The 12,875-nt window shown below is 34.9% G+C and overlaps 2 protein-coding genes and 1 pseudogene across 4 annotated transcripts; all 3 read right to left on the bottom strand.

Annotated features, from left to right (window-relative positions):
- Positions 1-4,625: 4,625 nt before the first annotated feature.
- LOC137708230 (WAT1-related protein At5g40240-like) lies at positions 4,626-7,490 on the bottom strand. The gene is made up of 7 exons (XM_068447262.2): positions 7,160-7,490; positions 7,006-7,068; positions 6,806-6,919; positions 6,485-6,728; positions 5,340-5,501; positions 5,110-5,261; positions 4,626-5,030 (listed from the first exon to the last, which is right to left on the bottom strand). Exons 1-7 carry the CDS (start codon positions 7,345-7,347, stop codon positions 4,802-4,804), a joined length of 1,152 nt encoding a protein of 383 aa, XP_068303363.2. The 5' UTR covers positions 7,348-7,490; the 3' UTR covers positions 4,626-4,801.
- Positions 7,491-10,536: 3,046 nt separating this feature from the next.
- On the bottom strand, positions 10,537-12,587 carry LOC137708231 (WAT1-related protein At5g40210). 3 transcript variants are annotated; one of them, XR_015958240.1, is made up of 7 exons: positions 12,318-12,587; positions 12,164-12,226; positions 11,964-12,077; positions 11,643-11,886; positions 11,194-11,404; positions 10,963-11,114; positions 10,537-10,882 (listed from the first exon to the last, which is right to left on the bottom strand). XR_015958240.1 is itself a non-coding variant. In XM_088688692.1 (5 exons), exons 1-4 carry the CDS (start codon positions 12,503-12,505, stop codon positions 11,658-11,660), a joined length of 594 nt encoding a protein of 197 aa, XP_088544818.1. In that variant the 5' UTR covers positions 12,506-12,587; the 3' UTR covers positions 10,975-11,114; positions 11,643-11,657. The 3 variants fall into 3 exon arrangements, 1 of the variants encoding a protein (XP_088544818.1); XR_015958239.1 differs by having other exon boundaries at positions 11,194-11,355; positions 12,318-12,585; XM_088688692.1 differs by lacking the exons at positions 10,537-10,882; positions 11,194-11,404 and having other exon boundaries at positions 10,975-11,114.
- LOC148689232 (WAT1-related protein At5g40240 pseudogene) lies at positions 10,720-11,325 on the bottom strand (annotated as a pseudogene).
- Positions 12,588-12,875: the final 288 nt, after the last annotated feature.

The following is a 12,875-nucleotide window of genomic DNA, read 5'->3' as shown; positions in this document are numbered from 1 at the left end:
TGGATATATAAAAATATGGAAAAGTTAGGTTCTAATTTCTGATGATGACATTTTCTTTGACATTTCCTTGATGAAATCTTGTGTATGTTAAACTTTTGATAAGTCTTTTGATTTATTTTCACATAAGCATTTTGTATTATTTTACTATAAATAAGAATTTAATTTAGAGTTTAACCTCTCTATTTCTGGCAATTAATTATCATCCTAAACTAAATCTTTTTTAACATAACTAATTTTTTTTAATTTTTTTAATCTAACCATACATAAGTGGGCACAATATTCTTTTGTGATGATGCTATTCACAAATTCATTTTTATCTCTCACAAGCTCATTTTAAATTTCGGTCGTCAAATTAGATGAATTGAAAAAAAAAAAAAACAAAAATTAACAAAGGCGTGTGAGTGGTTAAAAAGAGTGTATAAATAACACCACCCATTTTCTATTCATATTACGTACCGATGTTAATAAGTGGGTATAATATTCTATATTTGTATTATGTATCCATATTAGTTACACACACACACATATATATATATATATATATTAGTAATAGAATGTACTCATGTTTATAAAATATAAGATTCAGATTATTAAAATATATTACAGAATAAGCTCTAGAATAACGTGGTCAAAAGTATGTAAAAAAGGTGATGACAGAAATCTGCCCCTTATATACACACACATTTCTTTGACATTTTATCAATATGCATGCTGAGTATTATTTTAAAATTATATTGTTGCATTGCTTTTTTGTTCATTTAATCAATCAAAAGTTTGGAAAAAAAAATGATTCGTTTATTATAGCTCATTACATGAGGAATATAAATACCTCAAGCTTAATTATTGACATAGAAATACATTAATTACCAAATATAGAGGTGTACAAAGTTAAAGCATCTTGATGAAAAATAAAAAACTAAAAAGCTTTCAGTTAAAGAATATTAGTAGTTAAGGACCATATTTAAAGTTTCCCTAAATATTATTGAATGCCACATGGATTGACATTCTTCACTTTGTTGCCAAATTTGAAGGGAATGTCAAATTTTTTTGGTTTTATTTTAAAGAAAACTAATGGAAATGATTTAAAAACTTTGAGTTTTAACGATAAGGACAAAATAAATGGTAAAGTAAATAGTATTAAGATTGATTTTTTAGTGTAAAAATGTGATTTTTTGTTAAAATGAACAGTACTATGAGTTTTTTTTATTAAAGTTCCCTTTATTTTAACGTTGGGCCAACATATTTCTTTACTTTTATTCACTTATTGATTATTTTATTAATTATTAATTCTGGGCCAACTTGATTTTAGATATAAATAAAATGCATTTTAATCAGATATCTCCAATAGGAGACCCCATTGTAGGTTCTCCGCCTCCACCACCACCACCTCTCTTTAGGAAATATTGGGGGTCAATAATAGAATATTGTCTCTAATGAAGATAAGATACCGCTGGTTACCCAATTATTTAAAAAAAATGTCAAAGTGCGGTGTGGGCCCGCTACTCAGCAAATGCTAGCAAGTAACGAAAGGCAATTCCATTCCTAAAAAACCCTGGGCAAAAGGCAATTTAATCCTCTTAAGTGAATGGTAATTGCCTTAAGTGAACACTAATTGTCCAAGTAGATCTCCATTTTTAAACTGCCAAGACAATTCGTATTAAAATGTTATTATTATTATTATTTATAAAATAATAAAAGATAATTTATTTTTAATTTCGGATGATAATAAAAGATTGGTTGAAAGTATTTGAAAATATTGAAATATGGTGTAAGGTGGAAAAACATGGTTAGGTATTTATAGAACTTTTTTTTTTTTTGTATTTTTAATTAAGTTTTATGATTTTTTTTAATAATTTTTAATTGTAGCTGACGTCAGCCTTCCATCACATGACCTAGGGGCTAGGCTAGTCGATTTTAGCCTGGTCAGCAACTAGGCTCCCCTATAGCCCAGTGTATTGGAATGGGGTGGAGGAGTTTTGGGGGAAGAGAGGGAAATTATTCCACTATTCCTAGGGGATTTGAGAGCGGTGGAAGTGCTCTAAGTAATCCTCAACCCACATGTGAAATGTGAATGGAGAGTGAGAGAAGTTGTGTAGCTTTCATGTTTTTTTGGGGGAGGGGGGGGAGAGGGGGGGGGGGAGAGGTGGTGTTTGTTTCCCACTCAAAATCAACATTGGACTCACTCTTTCAGTTCCTATGTAGTTCTCATTTATGAGAATTTTTATACAACCTCTGAGCAATCTCTTTACAATAGAAACTAGAGCTGCGCTCCATTAGAAGCCATCGAGTCCTTAAACTTAACATATGGTGGTAGGGACAATTTTCAGAGCACCACTGAAGATGCTATATGTTGTTAAGTTTTAGAGAAGCAGGCAATTGCCCCATCATCACTAGTTAATATCAATATTTTTCACAACTTAACTACACGGCATGTCATTATGTGTGAGATTTTATCAAAAAGATCTTGATGCCATTAATAATATAATCATTTACAATAACTTAGGAGTCGTTTATAACTATTTTGTTTTTAGTTTCATCTTTATGAAATCTTGTTTGGTAACTACTTTCATGAAAATTAAAAATTATTTTTTTGAGCAAAATTCAGCCTTGAGTTTCGCTTTCAGGTTTTCAATTTTTTTTTTTTTTTTGGAATCCAAAAATTGAAAACAAAATGTTTATCAAACGACTCCTTAGTTAAATAAGACCTACACCTAATGTAAGAAGGGTTTTGATGACTAGTGTGAAAGGCATCTATTGTATGATTATTGTAGGATCTCAATTTTAAAACTAAACTATATAATATGGTAACGGTCCAATAATGTACGTTGTAAGATACACCATTTTTCAATTGCATGCGATAATCGAAGTGGGACAATTGGCTTAGTTTCGTGCTGTTTTGAACTTTTAAGATACTTTAGTTTTTTGGCTTGATAAAGTGAAGCTTACCAAGGCTTATGAGTCAACATCCTTGGCGTGCAACTGCCTAACTGGGGCCAATCTTAATATCTAGGCTGGTTGAATTGAAGTTCGGTTGTACTATTTACATACTTATTTATACTTTTTATACACTCTCAGTTTTCAACCATCAGAATAAACAAGTAGAAGATCAATGACAAAAAATTAACAAAAGTGTGTGGGGGATAAAAAAGAGTGTGACAACACATTTTCTTATGTTTAGACCTAATTGACAAGTAAGTTTATCTTTTGTTAAGTCTTAAAAGTATTTAAGCTCGAAATGAATTTTATGATTGTGTTTGGAAGATATTCGCAAAATTGATTAGGAACTATGAATAATAATTCAGAGTTTTTGTGAAAAAATGTACTTGTAAACTTTTGAATAAGTCTATTGGAAGTTGTTTTATCATTTATTGAGTTTCATAATTAAGGAACATATTGAAAACATGAGGAACAAATAGTGTTCATCCAAGTATCAACAAGTCTCTTACAATATATTAAAAAAATTAATAAAATGCAAAATTGTCACATCCCGGCCCGGGACGGACTACTTCCCGGGCCCGCTCCACCACCGTAGCACGATATTGTCCGCTTTGGGCTTACCATTCCCTCACGGTTTTGTTTTTGGGAACTCACGAGCAACTTCCCAGTGGGTCACCCATCATGGGATTGCTCTAGCCCCCTTCTCGCTTAACTTCGGAGTTTCTACGAAACTCGAAGCCAGTGAGCTCCCAAAAGGTCTCGTGCTAGGTAAGGATGAGAATATACATATAAGGATCACTCCGCTGGGCAATGTGGGATGTCACAAAAATAAAATTTATGTATTCTTTTATCTAAGTGAGAATCGCTACCTAGACGGATGCTTAGGTGGACGTTTAAGCAAGTCTATGCCCCCTTTCTTATTTTTAAATGCCTAATAATCAACCATGGTGGTGGCCAGCCACCTAATGTCTAGAGTTGGCCTAAACGACCCTGGACAGAAACTTTCAGAACATTGGTTTTGTTTTGTTTTATGAAACAATAGTTGTTCTTTATTACATTTTCATAGGAAGGCAATTTGGAAATAAAAGTTCCATTGGTTTTGGATGTTGAGAGACAAAATTTGAGTACAACTAAAAACTCTCACTAAATTTGAGTGTGAAAGTCACTACCCTAAATACGTGCATAACATGTAAATTAATTTTGTTTTTTTAGAACAAACGATATTATCTATACTAAGAGAAAGAGGTGGACTTAGACCTGGTTTGGTACTGAGGTGATTCTGAAAAAAGTTGCTATCAAAAAAAGCTGGGAGCTGTTTTTGTGTTTGGTAAACACTCAGCTTCAGCTTTTTTTCACAGTTTTGGATGAAAAAAAGCCAAAAACAAGAAGCTGCAAAACCTAGCTTTGAAAAACTGGCTTTTTTTCACATCTGTTTTACATAAAAGTTTACCAAACACTCTAATACTGCTTTTTTTTTTCAAAAGCACTTTTACAAAAAAGTTTACCAAACACTCTGCTGCTTTATTTCACAGCTGCTTATTCTCACAGCACAGCAGAAGCAGCTTTTTTTCAAAGCACAGCAATACCAAACCAGCCCTTAGCCTGACGATGAGCTAGCAATAATGTGGTTCAAATTTGTTTTGGGCGAGAATCGAACCTAAGACCTCTCTCACTTACAAGTGAAGAGGGAATACCACTAAACCATAGTATTAAGTGGCAACATGTAAATTAATTTTGATAAATGTTAGAATAAAGGTCCGGACTTGACATGCCTCACATTCATGCCAACAAAATCTTGGCATTACCTATTACACATTCTTGTAACTTTCCCTTTGGCCACTCCAATTTCCGGGCATTAACCTCTTCATACTTCATTGCTGATACTGCTTGGCAACTGAGGAGTCATTTGGATTTGGGAAGACGGTTTTGATAGTTGGACTCCCACATCATCCGCCGGTTTTGATAGTTGAACTCCCTCATCATCCGCCGGTTTTGACAGTTGAACTCCCTCATCATCCGCCATCGCTTTCTCCTTCATTTTTGCGTATATCACGGTATAAAATCCCACCGAGATCACAATGGATCCAATCAAGCTGCACAAGAAATAAATCCATTGATAAACATGATAAGGAGCATTTGAATGCAAAAATTTGTTTGTGTGCCTGAGCATACCTGCCGAGATAAAAGGTGTCGCCAAGGAAAACAACCACCAAGACTGCCGCAATGGCGATTCCTAAGGGTGAAAACATGGCTACATAAACAGGCCCCTTCTTGTGCAAGCACCAGACATGAACACTGATGCGAAACACACTCACACAGATTGCCTATAAACGTAACGACATCATATTAGTTCCTTATTAAACACTATGTTTAACAAATAAAAAGGTTTTCGTTCTTCTCACCGCGTACACAATGGCGATTATCTCAATGGGAAGCTCCAGTTTCCATGCATTCAGATTATTCCTTTCCACAATTAGAGAGATAACTGTGCATTGAATTGTAAGAAACATGGTGTAGAAGAAGACTATGGTCATTTCTTCCGGGTAATCCTTCACAGTGGCTGCCTGAAAGTGTAATTTCACGCCATTTTCGATACCATTAATCAGCACACACCTTCAATTTTCAAAGGGTCTTTTAACTTTAATCATTTAAGAAGATTGAAATTTAAAATAAATCTTATGTTAGATTACATATTGATTATAATCCCTTCATGTGTCCTTAATTCGAAATAATTAATGTGCATTTTATTTAATGTCTCCAATTAAATATTTAAATGTATTAATATACAAATTTTAATTTAATTTTTGACCAAAAAAGAGTTTTTTTAACTTATTAATTTTATTTAACATTCTTCAAACGTGAAATACTCAATTCATGTACCTAAATGTGTGTACTGAAATGTATGATATTGAACTAATATATTTAAATGTTAGTACCGAAATGTATGTACCGAAATATATGCACCGAAATGTATTATATTAAATTTATGTACCTAAATGTGTGTACCAAAATGTATGTAACAAAAAGTATTATATTGAATTATTGTACCTAAATGTTTGTATCATTATTGTATTATAATGAATTTAATGTACATAAATGAAGAAAACAAAGTACATCGAAATATATTGTATAAAAAAAATTAACTTATCTAAATGTTTACAAAAATATATATTACGATAAATGAAATGAAAATTATAATGAAATAAAATTAATACATTAAATTTTAGGAAGAAAAAGATAAATAATTAAAAAAATCAAAATATAATTAATAAATAAGGTTATTAATGTATCAAGGGACTAAAATGATATTTTGATCTTACTCATGGTTTTAATCTAAAAGTCATCTTTACCAAGGATTAAAATGAAGTTTTCTAATTTTCAAATTACATAGATTTAGAGCTATTTTACCATCAATGCTTTTTCAGCACAAAATTATTAGAGATAAGTGCAAGGGAAAGCCTCCAAATTACATTACAGAAACCATATCATTTCATTCCCATTTTCCAAGCCACCAAAGTATGAGGTGGGTTGTGGGAAGATATATTACCTGAGCGATGTTCCATCCCGAAGCTACGAGGCTTTGGATTGCGAGTAGCAGGCCTCCAAACATCCAGGTTGATGACTGTGAGACGAAAGATTTATGAGTCGAGTGACTCGAGCCGGAAGACGAGGAAGAGTTCAATAGGGCAGGGCCGTTGTAAAGGGTCACTACCAATGCCCCTCCCACTGATATAATGGCGCCCAAGGATTTGGCATAACTCGTCGCTTTTCTCAAGTCTAGCTTTTCCATCCTAAAGTTAAAGTCCTTATTAGCCAAATACATATAAACCATCACAGAAATACACAATTTATGAAAAGTTATTCCTACCTGAAAATTAAGGCTAGCAAGAAAGTGAAAATTGGGGTGAGATTTGCCATTGCTGACGCAAGGAGAGCCGAACTGTTTTTGACACCGGCGAAAAACAGTATTTTCCCTGCGCTCCTGCAATTACAGTTTTCTTCATCATTTCTATGTCTATATCAATTATTTCAACTAGTATTTGATCAAGTGAAAGCAACTAGAATTACCCTATTAGGCCGAGGAGAAAGAATTGGCAGATGAGCCTGAAAGTCAAAGGAGCTCGCCTGTTTCTGCATGAAATATGAAGTTAATTATTGACCTAAACCAATCTCGATAACTTTCGAAAGAAGCGGTCACTTTCACATCGGAAGATAATCACACCTTTCGAAGATGAAGATGGGGAGGAGCAAGAGGGTACCAAGAGCATTGTAGTAGACAATGAAGACAAATTTGCTCATCCCATTTGACATGGCTACTTTGCTCAACGTCGACACGCCAACTTCTGCACACTCAACGATTACCATGGCAGTGAAGGGCACGGCGCCCCATATGCGACTTTGCCAAACCATCTCTTACTCTCTTTTCGCTGTTACAGAGATCAAATGCTCCTTGTTCTTCTTGTTGTGAAGAAAAAGTTGCAGGGACAACAGCATTTGTTTAGATTGATCGTATAACGCCGCCACCACTCTCCGACACATTAAGCTAATTTTGTAGTAGTTGGTGAAACATCTGTATACTGAAGATATTAAACACACTACAATCCAATGCAAGGAATCCGGATCCTTGCTGGATCCTCTTTGCGAGGATCTCAGAAATTCGTGAATCATATCCGTTCATCGTATATCGTATGGTCAAAAATTATTTTAAATATTTTTATTTATAATTAACCACAAACAGTACTTGACAAAAACTGACTGCACGATATACAATAAACAGACACGATTCACAGTTCCTCACCAAAAGGATCTGGAGAGGATCCTGGTGGCAATGCGAGTTTATTATTTCACATGCCCACAATAGTTATCACCTGAGCATTTTTTTGAAATGTCTTATGAAATTATACATCTTTTTCAATTAGTCATATGAACTAAAATTTTAAGCGATTTGACATACTAGTTTTCTGAAATAATTAATTTGTCATCTCATTCTAATTCTGTTAAGTTTTTCACTCAAAATAAATTATGTGGTTTGCACATAACTTGTGTTCAGAGTTATTTCAGGCATTTTTAGATACAAGTGATGGTTAGTCTATACTAAATCAATCTTATTCATGAGAAAAAGACTTAACTATGAGTATCAAAAGATACACACTACTTTAATCAACTTGACGAAACCGAAATATGCCCGAATAAGTGAATATTAACATGGACATTTCATACCTTAACTTGCCCTCATTTACCTTGAAGTTGCCTCTACTCAAAAAGATGCTTCAGGCCTTTTATATTTTAAATTTCTCAACTGGGGAAATGTCAGAGTGGCATGTTGAAGCTGGCAGAAGAGAATTCGGTCCGGATTTCTTCGATAGATTCAGGATCAAGTGATCCGGATCGTTGAAATTTAATCCAACGATTATAAATAGAAAGTCTCTTTAAAGTTATAATAATTGTAACCGTTAAATTAAATTTCAACGGTCCGAATCACTTGATCCTAAACCTTTGATGAGAGAGATCCAGACCGAATCCTTTTCCGAAGTTGCAAGCCTACAGTATTTTCCACTGTGGCAACGCAACCAATTAAAAAGAAGCCAAATTATTATTGTTGAGTTGGTGATGCAGCTTTTCCATTATCTATGAATGGTTTGCATCACCTTTTAAGGACCTTAGCCAAATATATATATCCTATCCTCCCCATTAATTACATCTCAAAAGAATTTTCCGAAACTCCTTCGACAGAATCTATGCAGACAATATTACATATCTCTTGGAGACGTTTTGAGGGGCTTCGATGGAATATTTAGGTCAATAATCGAATATTGTCTCCAATAAGAGGGTTTTATAGTATAATCATTAAATCTAGGACTAAAATATTAAAACATCATTGTTAATTTCATTATAGTATTGTGACCGTTGATAAAAACAAGAGAAAAACCAAGAAGCTGTCCCTACCGCTGGTTTCCGAACGATTAAAAAAAAAAAGGAAAACAAAAGAACCCAAATGCTAGATTGGGTAATGAGGAGGCAAAGGCGATGAAGAGGGGAAAAGGGCACGGGCATAAATCTTAGATAGAGTTGAAGATAAACAGAGCATTTGTTATTAATTGAAACCTTGAAGTCTGTTGCAATAGAGGGAGAGAGAGAAAGATGTAGATTGCTAAGCAAAGACAAAGAGAGATTGACTGCAAGCCTCACATGTAGCTCAACGGCATAACTGCCACCGAGGTGTGGCTGGACTTGGGATGGCGGGTGAGTGGCAGATGGTGGATTGGGCTGGGGCGATATGGCTGGTATCATTTTTGCTTTTTTAAACTTTAAAAAATATTTTTTTTGCCACGTTAGCGAATTAACAGAAAATTTGACGGATTTAGACGGCAGGGATTACATTGATGTATGATGGTCAAATTCAAGGACGAAATTGATTGATTTTGAAATTGAGGGACTACAGTGATGAGTTAGATCAATTTCAAGGACTATTTGCGATAAAAAAACCCAACTGAAAATTATTTTTTTGTGTTTTCAAAATTTTAGCGGTTAGTTTTCAATTTTTATTTTTTATAGAATATGAAAATTGAAGACAAAATGGTTATCAAACGACTTCTTAATTAGGTAAAGCCTACCCCAAATGTAAGAAAGGTTTGATGACTAGTGTGAAAGGCATTTATTGTATGATTATTGTAGGATATCAATTTTAAAACTAAGATATATGATATGGTAATGGTCCAATAATGTATGTTGTAAGATGCACCATTTTTCAATTGCATGCGACAATCGAAGTCGGACAAGAGGCCTAGTTTCGTGCTGTTTTGAACTTTTAAAAGTACTTTATTTTGGCTTCTTGTTAAAGGAAGAGGATCCTCTCTGGATTTTACTTTACGAGGATTTTAGGAAATTCGACATCCCAGCCGTTCATCGTACATCATACTGTCAGTTTTTATTAAATACTATTTATGTTTAATTTTAAATAAAAAAGTCAAATCATTTTTTACCGTACGATAATGGTTAAGATGTGGAGATCTTTAAGATCCCCACAAAATGGATACGGATGAGATCCAATTCCCTTTTAAAACCTAGTAAGGCCTCCGAGTCAACATCTTTGGCAACTTGTAACTGCCTAACTGGGGTCAATCTTAATATCCAGGCTGGTTGAATTGATGTTCGGTAGTGCTATCCACACACTTATTTTTACTTCTCACATACTCTCTTAATTTTTTGCTGTCGGATTGAACGAACTGAAGAAGATCAATGACAAAAAATTAATAAGGGTGTGTAGGAGATAAAAATAAAAAAAAAAGTGTATGAATAGCACTTTCCTTGATGTGTAAACCTAATTGACAAAGTAAGTTTATCTTTTGTTGAGTCTTAAAAGTATTTAAGCTCGAAATAGATTTTATGATTGTACTCTGCAGATATTTGCAAAATTGGTTAGGAACTGTGGTGGCCACCAGCCTAACATTTTGGGTCGGCCTTAACACCCCCGGGCGGGGACTTTGGAACACTGGTTTTGTTTTTGTTTTATGAAACGATTGTTGTTCTTTATTATATTTCATATGAAGATAATTTGGAAATAAAAGTTCTATTGGCTTTGGACGTCGAGAGACAAAATTTGAGTGCGAAAATTACTACCCTAAATGTATACCTAACATGTAAATCAATTTTGAATAAATGTTACAATACAAGTCCGAACTTGACATGCCTCACATTCATGCCAAAAAAATCTTGGTATTACCTATTAGACATTCTTGTTACTTTCACTATGGCCACTCCAATTTCCGGGCATTAGCCTCTTCATACTTCGTTACTGATACTGCTTGGCAACAGAGGAGCCATTTGGATTTGATCAGACGGTTTCAATGGTTGAACTGCCTCATTTTCGGCCATCGCTTTCTCCTTCATTTTTGCGTATATCACGGTATAAAATCCCACCGAGATCACAATTGAACCAATCAAACTGCACAAGAAAATGAATCCATCGATGAACACGATAAATAGCATTTGAATGCAAAAATTTGTTTGTGTGCCTGAGCATACCTGCCGAGATAAAAGGTTTCGCCAAGGAAAACAACCACCAGGAGTGCCGCAATGGCGATTCCTAAGGGCTTAAACATGGCTACATAAACAGGCCCCTTCTTGTGCAAGCACCAGACATGAACACTGATGCGAAACACACTCACACAGATTGCCTATAAACGTAATGACATCATATTAGTTCCTTATTAAACACTATGTTTTTACAAATAAAAAGGTTTTCGTCCTTCTCACCGCATACACAACGGCGATTATCTCAATGGGAAGCTCCAGTTTCCATGCACTCATACTATTCCTCTCCACAATTAGAGAGATAACTGTGCATTGAATTGTCAGAAACATGGTGTAGAAGAAGACTATGGTCATTTCTTCCGGGTAATCCTTCACAGTGGCTGCCTGAAAGTGTAGTTTCACGCCATTTTCGATACCATTAATCAGCACACACCTTAAATTTTCAAATTACATGGATTTAGAGCTATTTTACCAATATGAAGTTTTGCTATCAATGCTTTTTCAGCCCAAAATTATTAGAGATAAGTGCCTAGGAAAACCTCCAAATTACATTACAAAAACCATCACATTTCATGAAAACTTTGCTCGAGTAACAAGGAAGACGGTAAATCAAAACATTCCCAATTTCTAAGCCACCAAAGTATGAGGTGAGTTGTGGGAAGATATATTACCTGAGCGATGTTCCATCACGAAGCTACGAGGCATTGGATTGCGAGTAGCAGACCTCCAAAGATCCAGGTCGATGACCGTGAGACGAAAGATCCATGAGTCGAGTGACTCGAGCCGGAAGACGAGGAAGAGTTCAACAGGGCAGGGCCGTCGTAGAGGGTAACTATCAATGCCCCTCCCACTGATATAATGGCGCCCAAGGATTTGGCATAACTCGTTGCTTTTCTCAAGTCTAGCTTTTCCATCCTAAAGTTGAAGTCCTTATTAGCCAAATACATATAAACCGTCACAGAAATACACAACCTATGAAAAGATACTCTTACCTGAAAATTAGGGCAAGCAAGAAAGTGAAGATTGGGGTGAGGTTCGCCATTGCTGACGCAAGAAGAGCCGAACTGTTTTTGACACCGGCGAAGAACAGTATTTTCCCGGAGCTCCTGCAGTTACAGTTTTCTTCATCATTTTTATGTCTATGTCAATTATTCCAGTAAGAATTTGATCAAGTGAAAGCAACTAGAATTACCCTATTAGGCCGAGGAGAAAGAATTGGCAGATGAGCCTGAAAGTCAAAGGAGCTCGCTTCTTTCTGCACAAAATATGAAATTATTTATTGACCTAAACCAATCTCGATACCGGTAAACAGAAGCAATCACTGTCGCATCGGAAGATAATCACACCTTCGGAAGATGAAGAAGGGGAGGAGCAAGAGGGTACCAAGAGCATTGTAGTAGACAATGAAGACAAAGTGGCTCATCCCTTTCGACATGGCTACTTTGCTTAACGTCGACACGCCAACTTCTGCACACTCAACGATTACCATGGCAGTGAAGGGCACGGCGCCCCATATGCGGCGTTGCCACACCATCTCTTACTCTCTCTTCGCTGTTACAGAAATCGAATGCTCCTGGTTCTTCTTCTTGTTGAAGAAAAGTCGCAAGGACAACATCATTTGTCTAAATTGATAGATATATTACACCAACCAATTACCAGTCAACATCTGTATGCTGAAGATATTTTTTTTTAGAAAGTACACTGAAGATATTAATACAATATAATCCAATACAAGTTCATTATTTTATGTGCAACTAAAATCGTTACTTGGGAAAATTTTTGAAATGTGAAATGGACTTGTGCATATTTTTTTAATTTGTTATATGAACTAAAATTTTAAGTAATTTATCATCTAATTTTAACTCTGTTAAGTTTTTCATTCATAATAAATTGAATGAGAAGAA

This window comes from Pyrus communis, chromosome 17 (assembly GCF_041283825.1).
Source record: "Pyrus communis isolate YQ-2024b chromosome 17, ASM4128382v1, whole genome shotgun sequence".
NCBI lineage: Eukaryota > Viridiplantae > Streptophyta > Magnoliopsida > Rosales > Rosaceae > Pyrus > Pyrus communis.
This window is presented reverse-complemented; position numbering and strand designations above follow the sequence as displayed.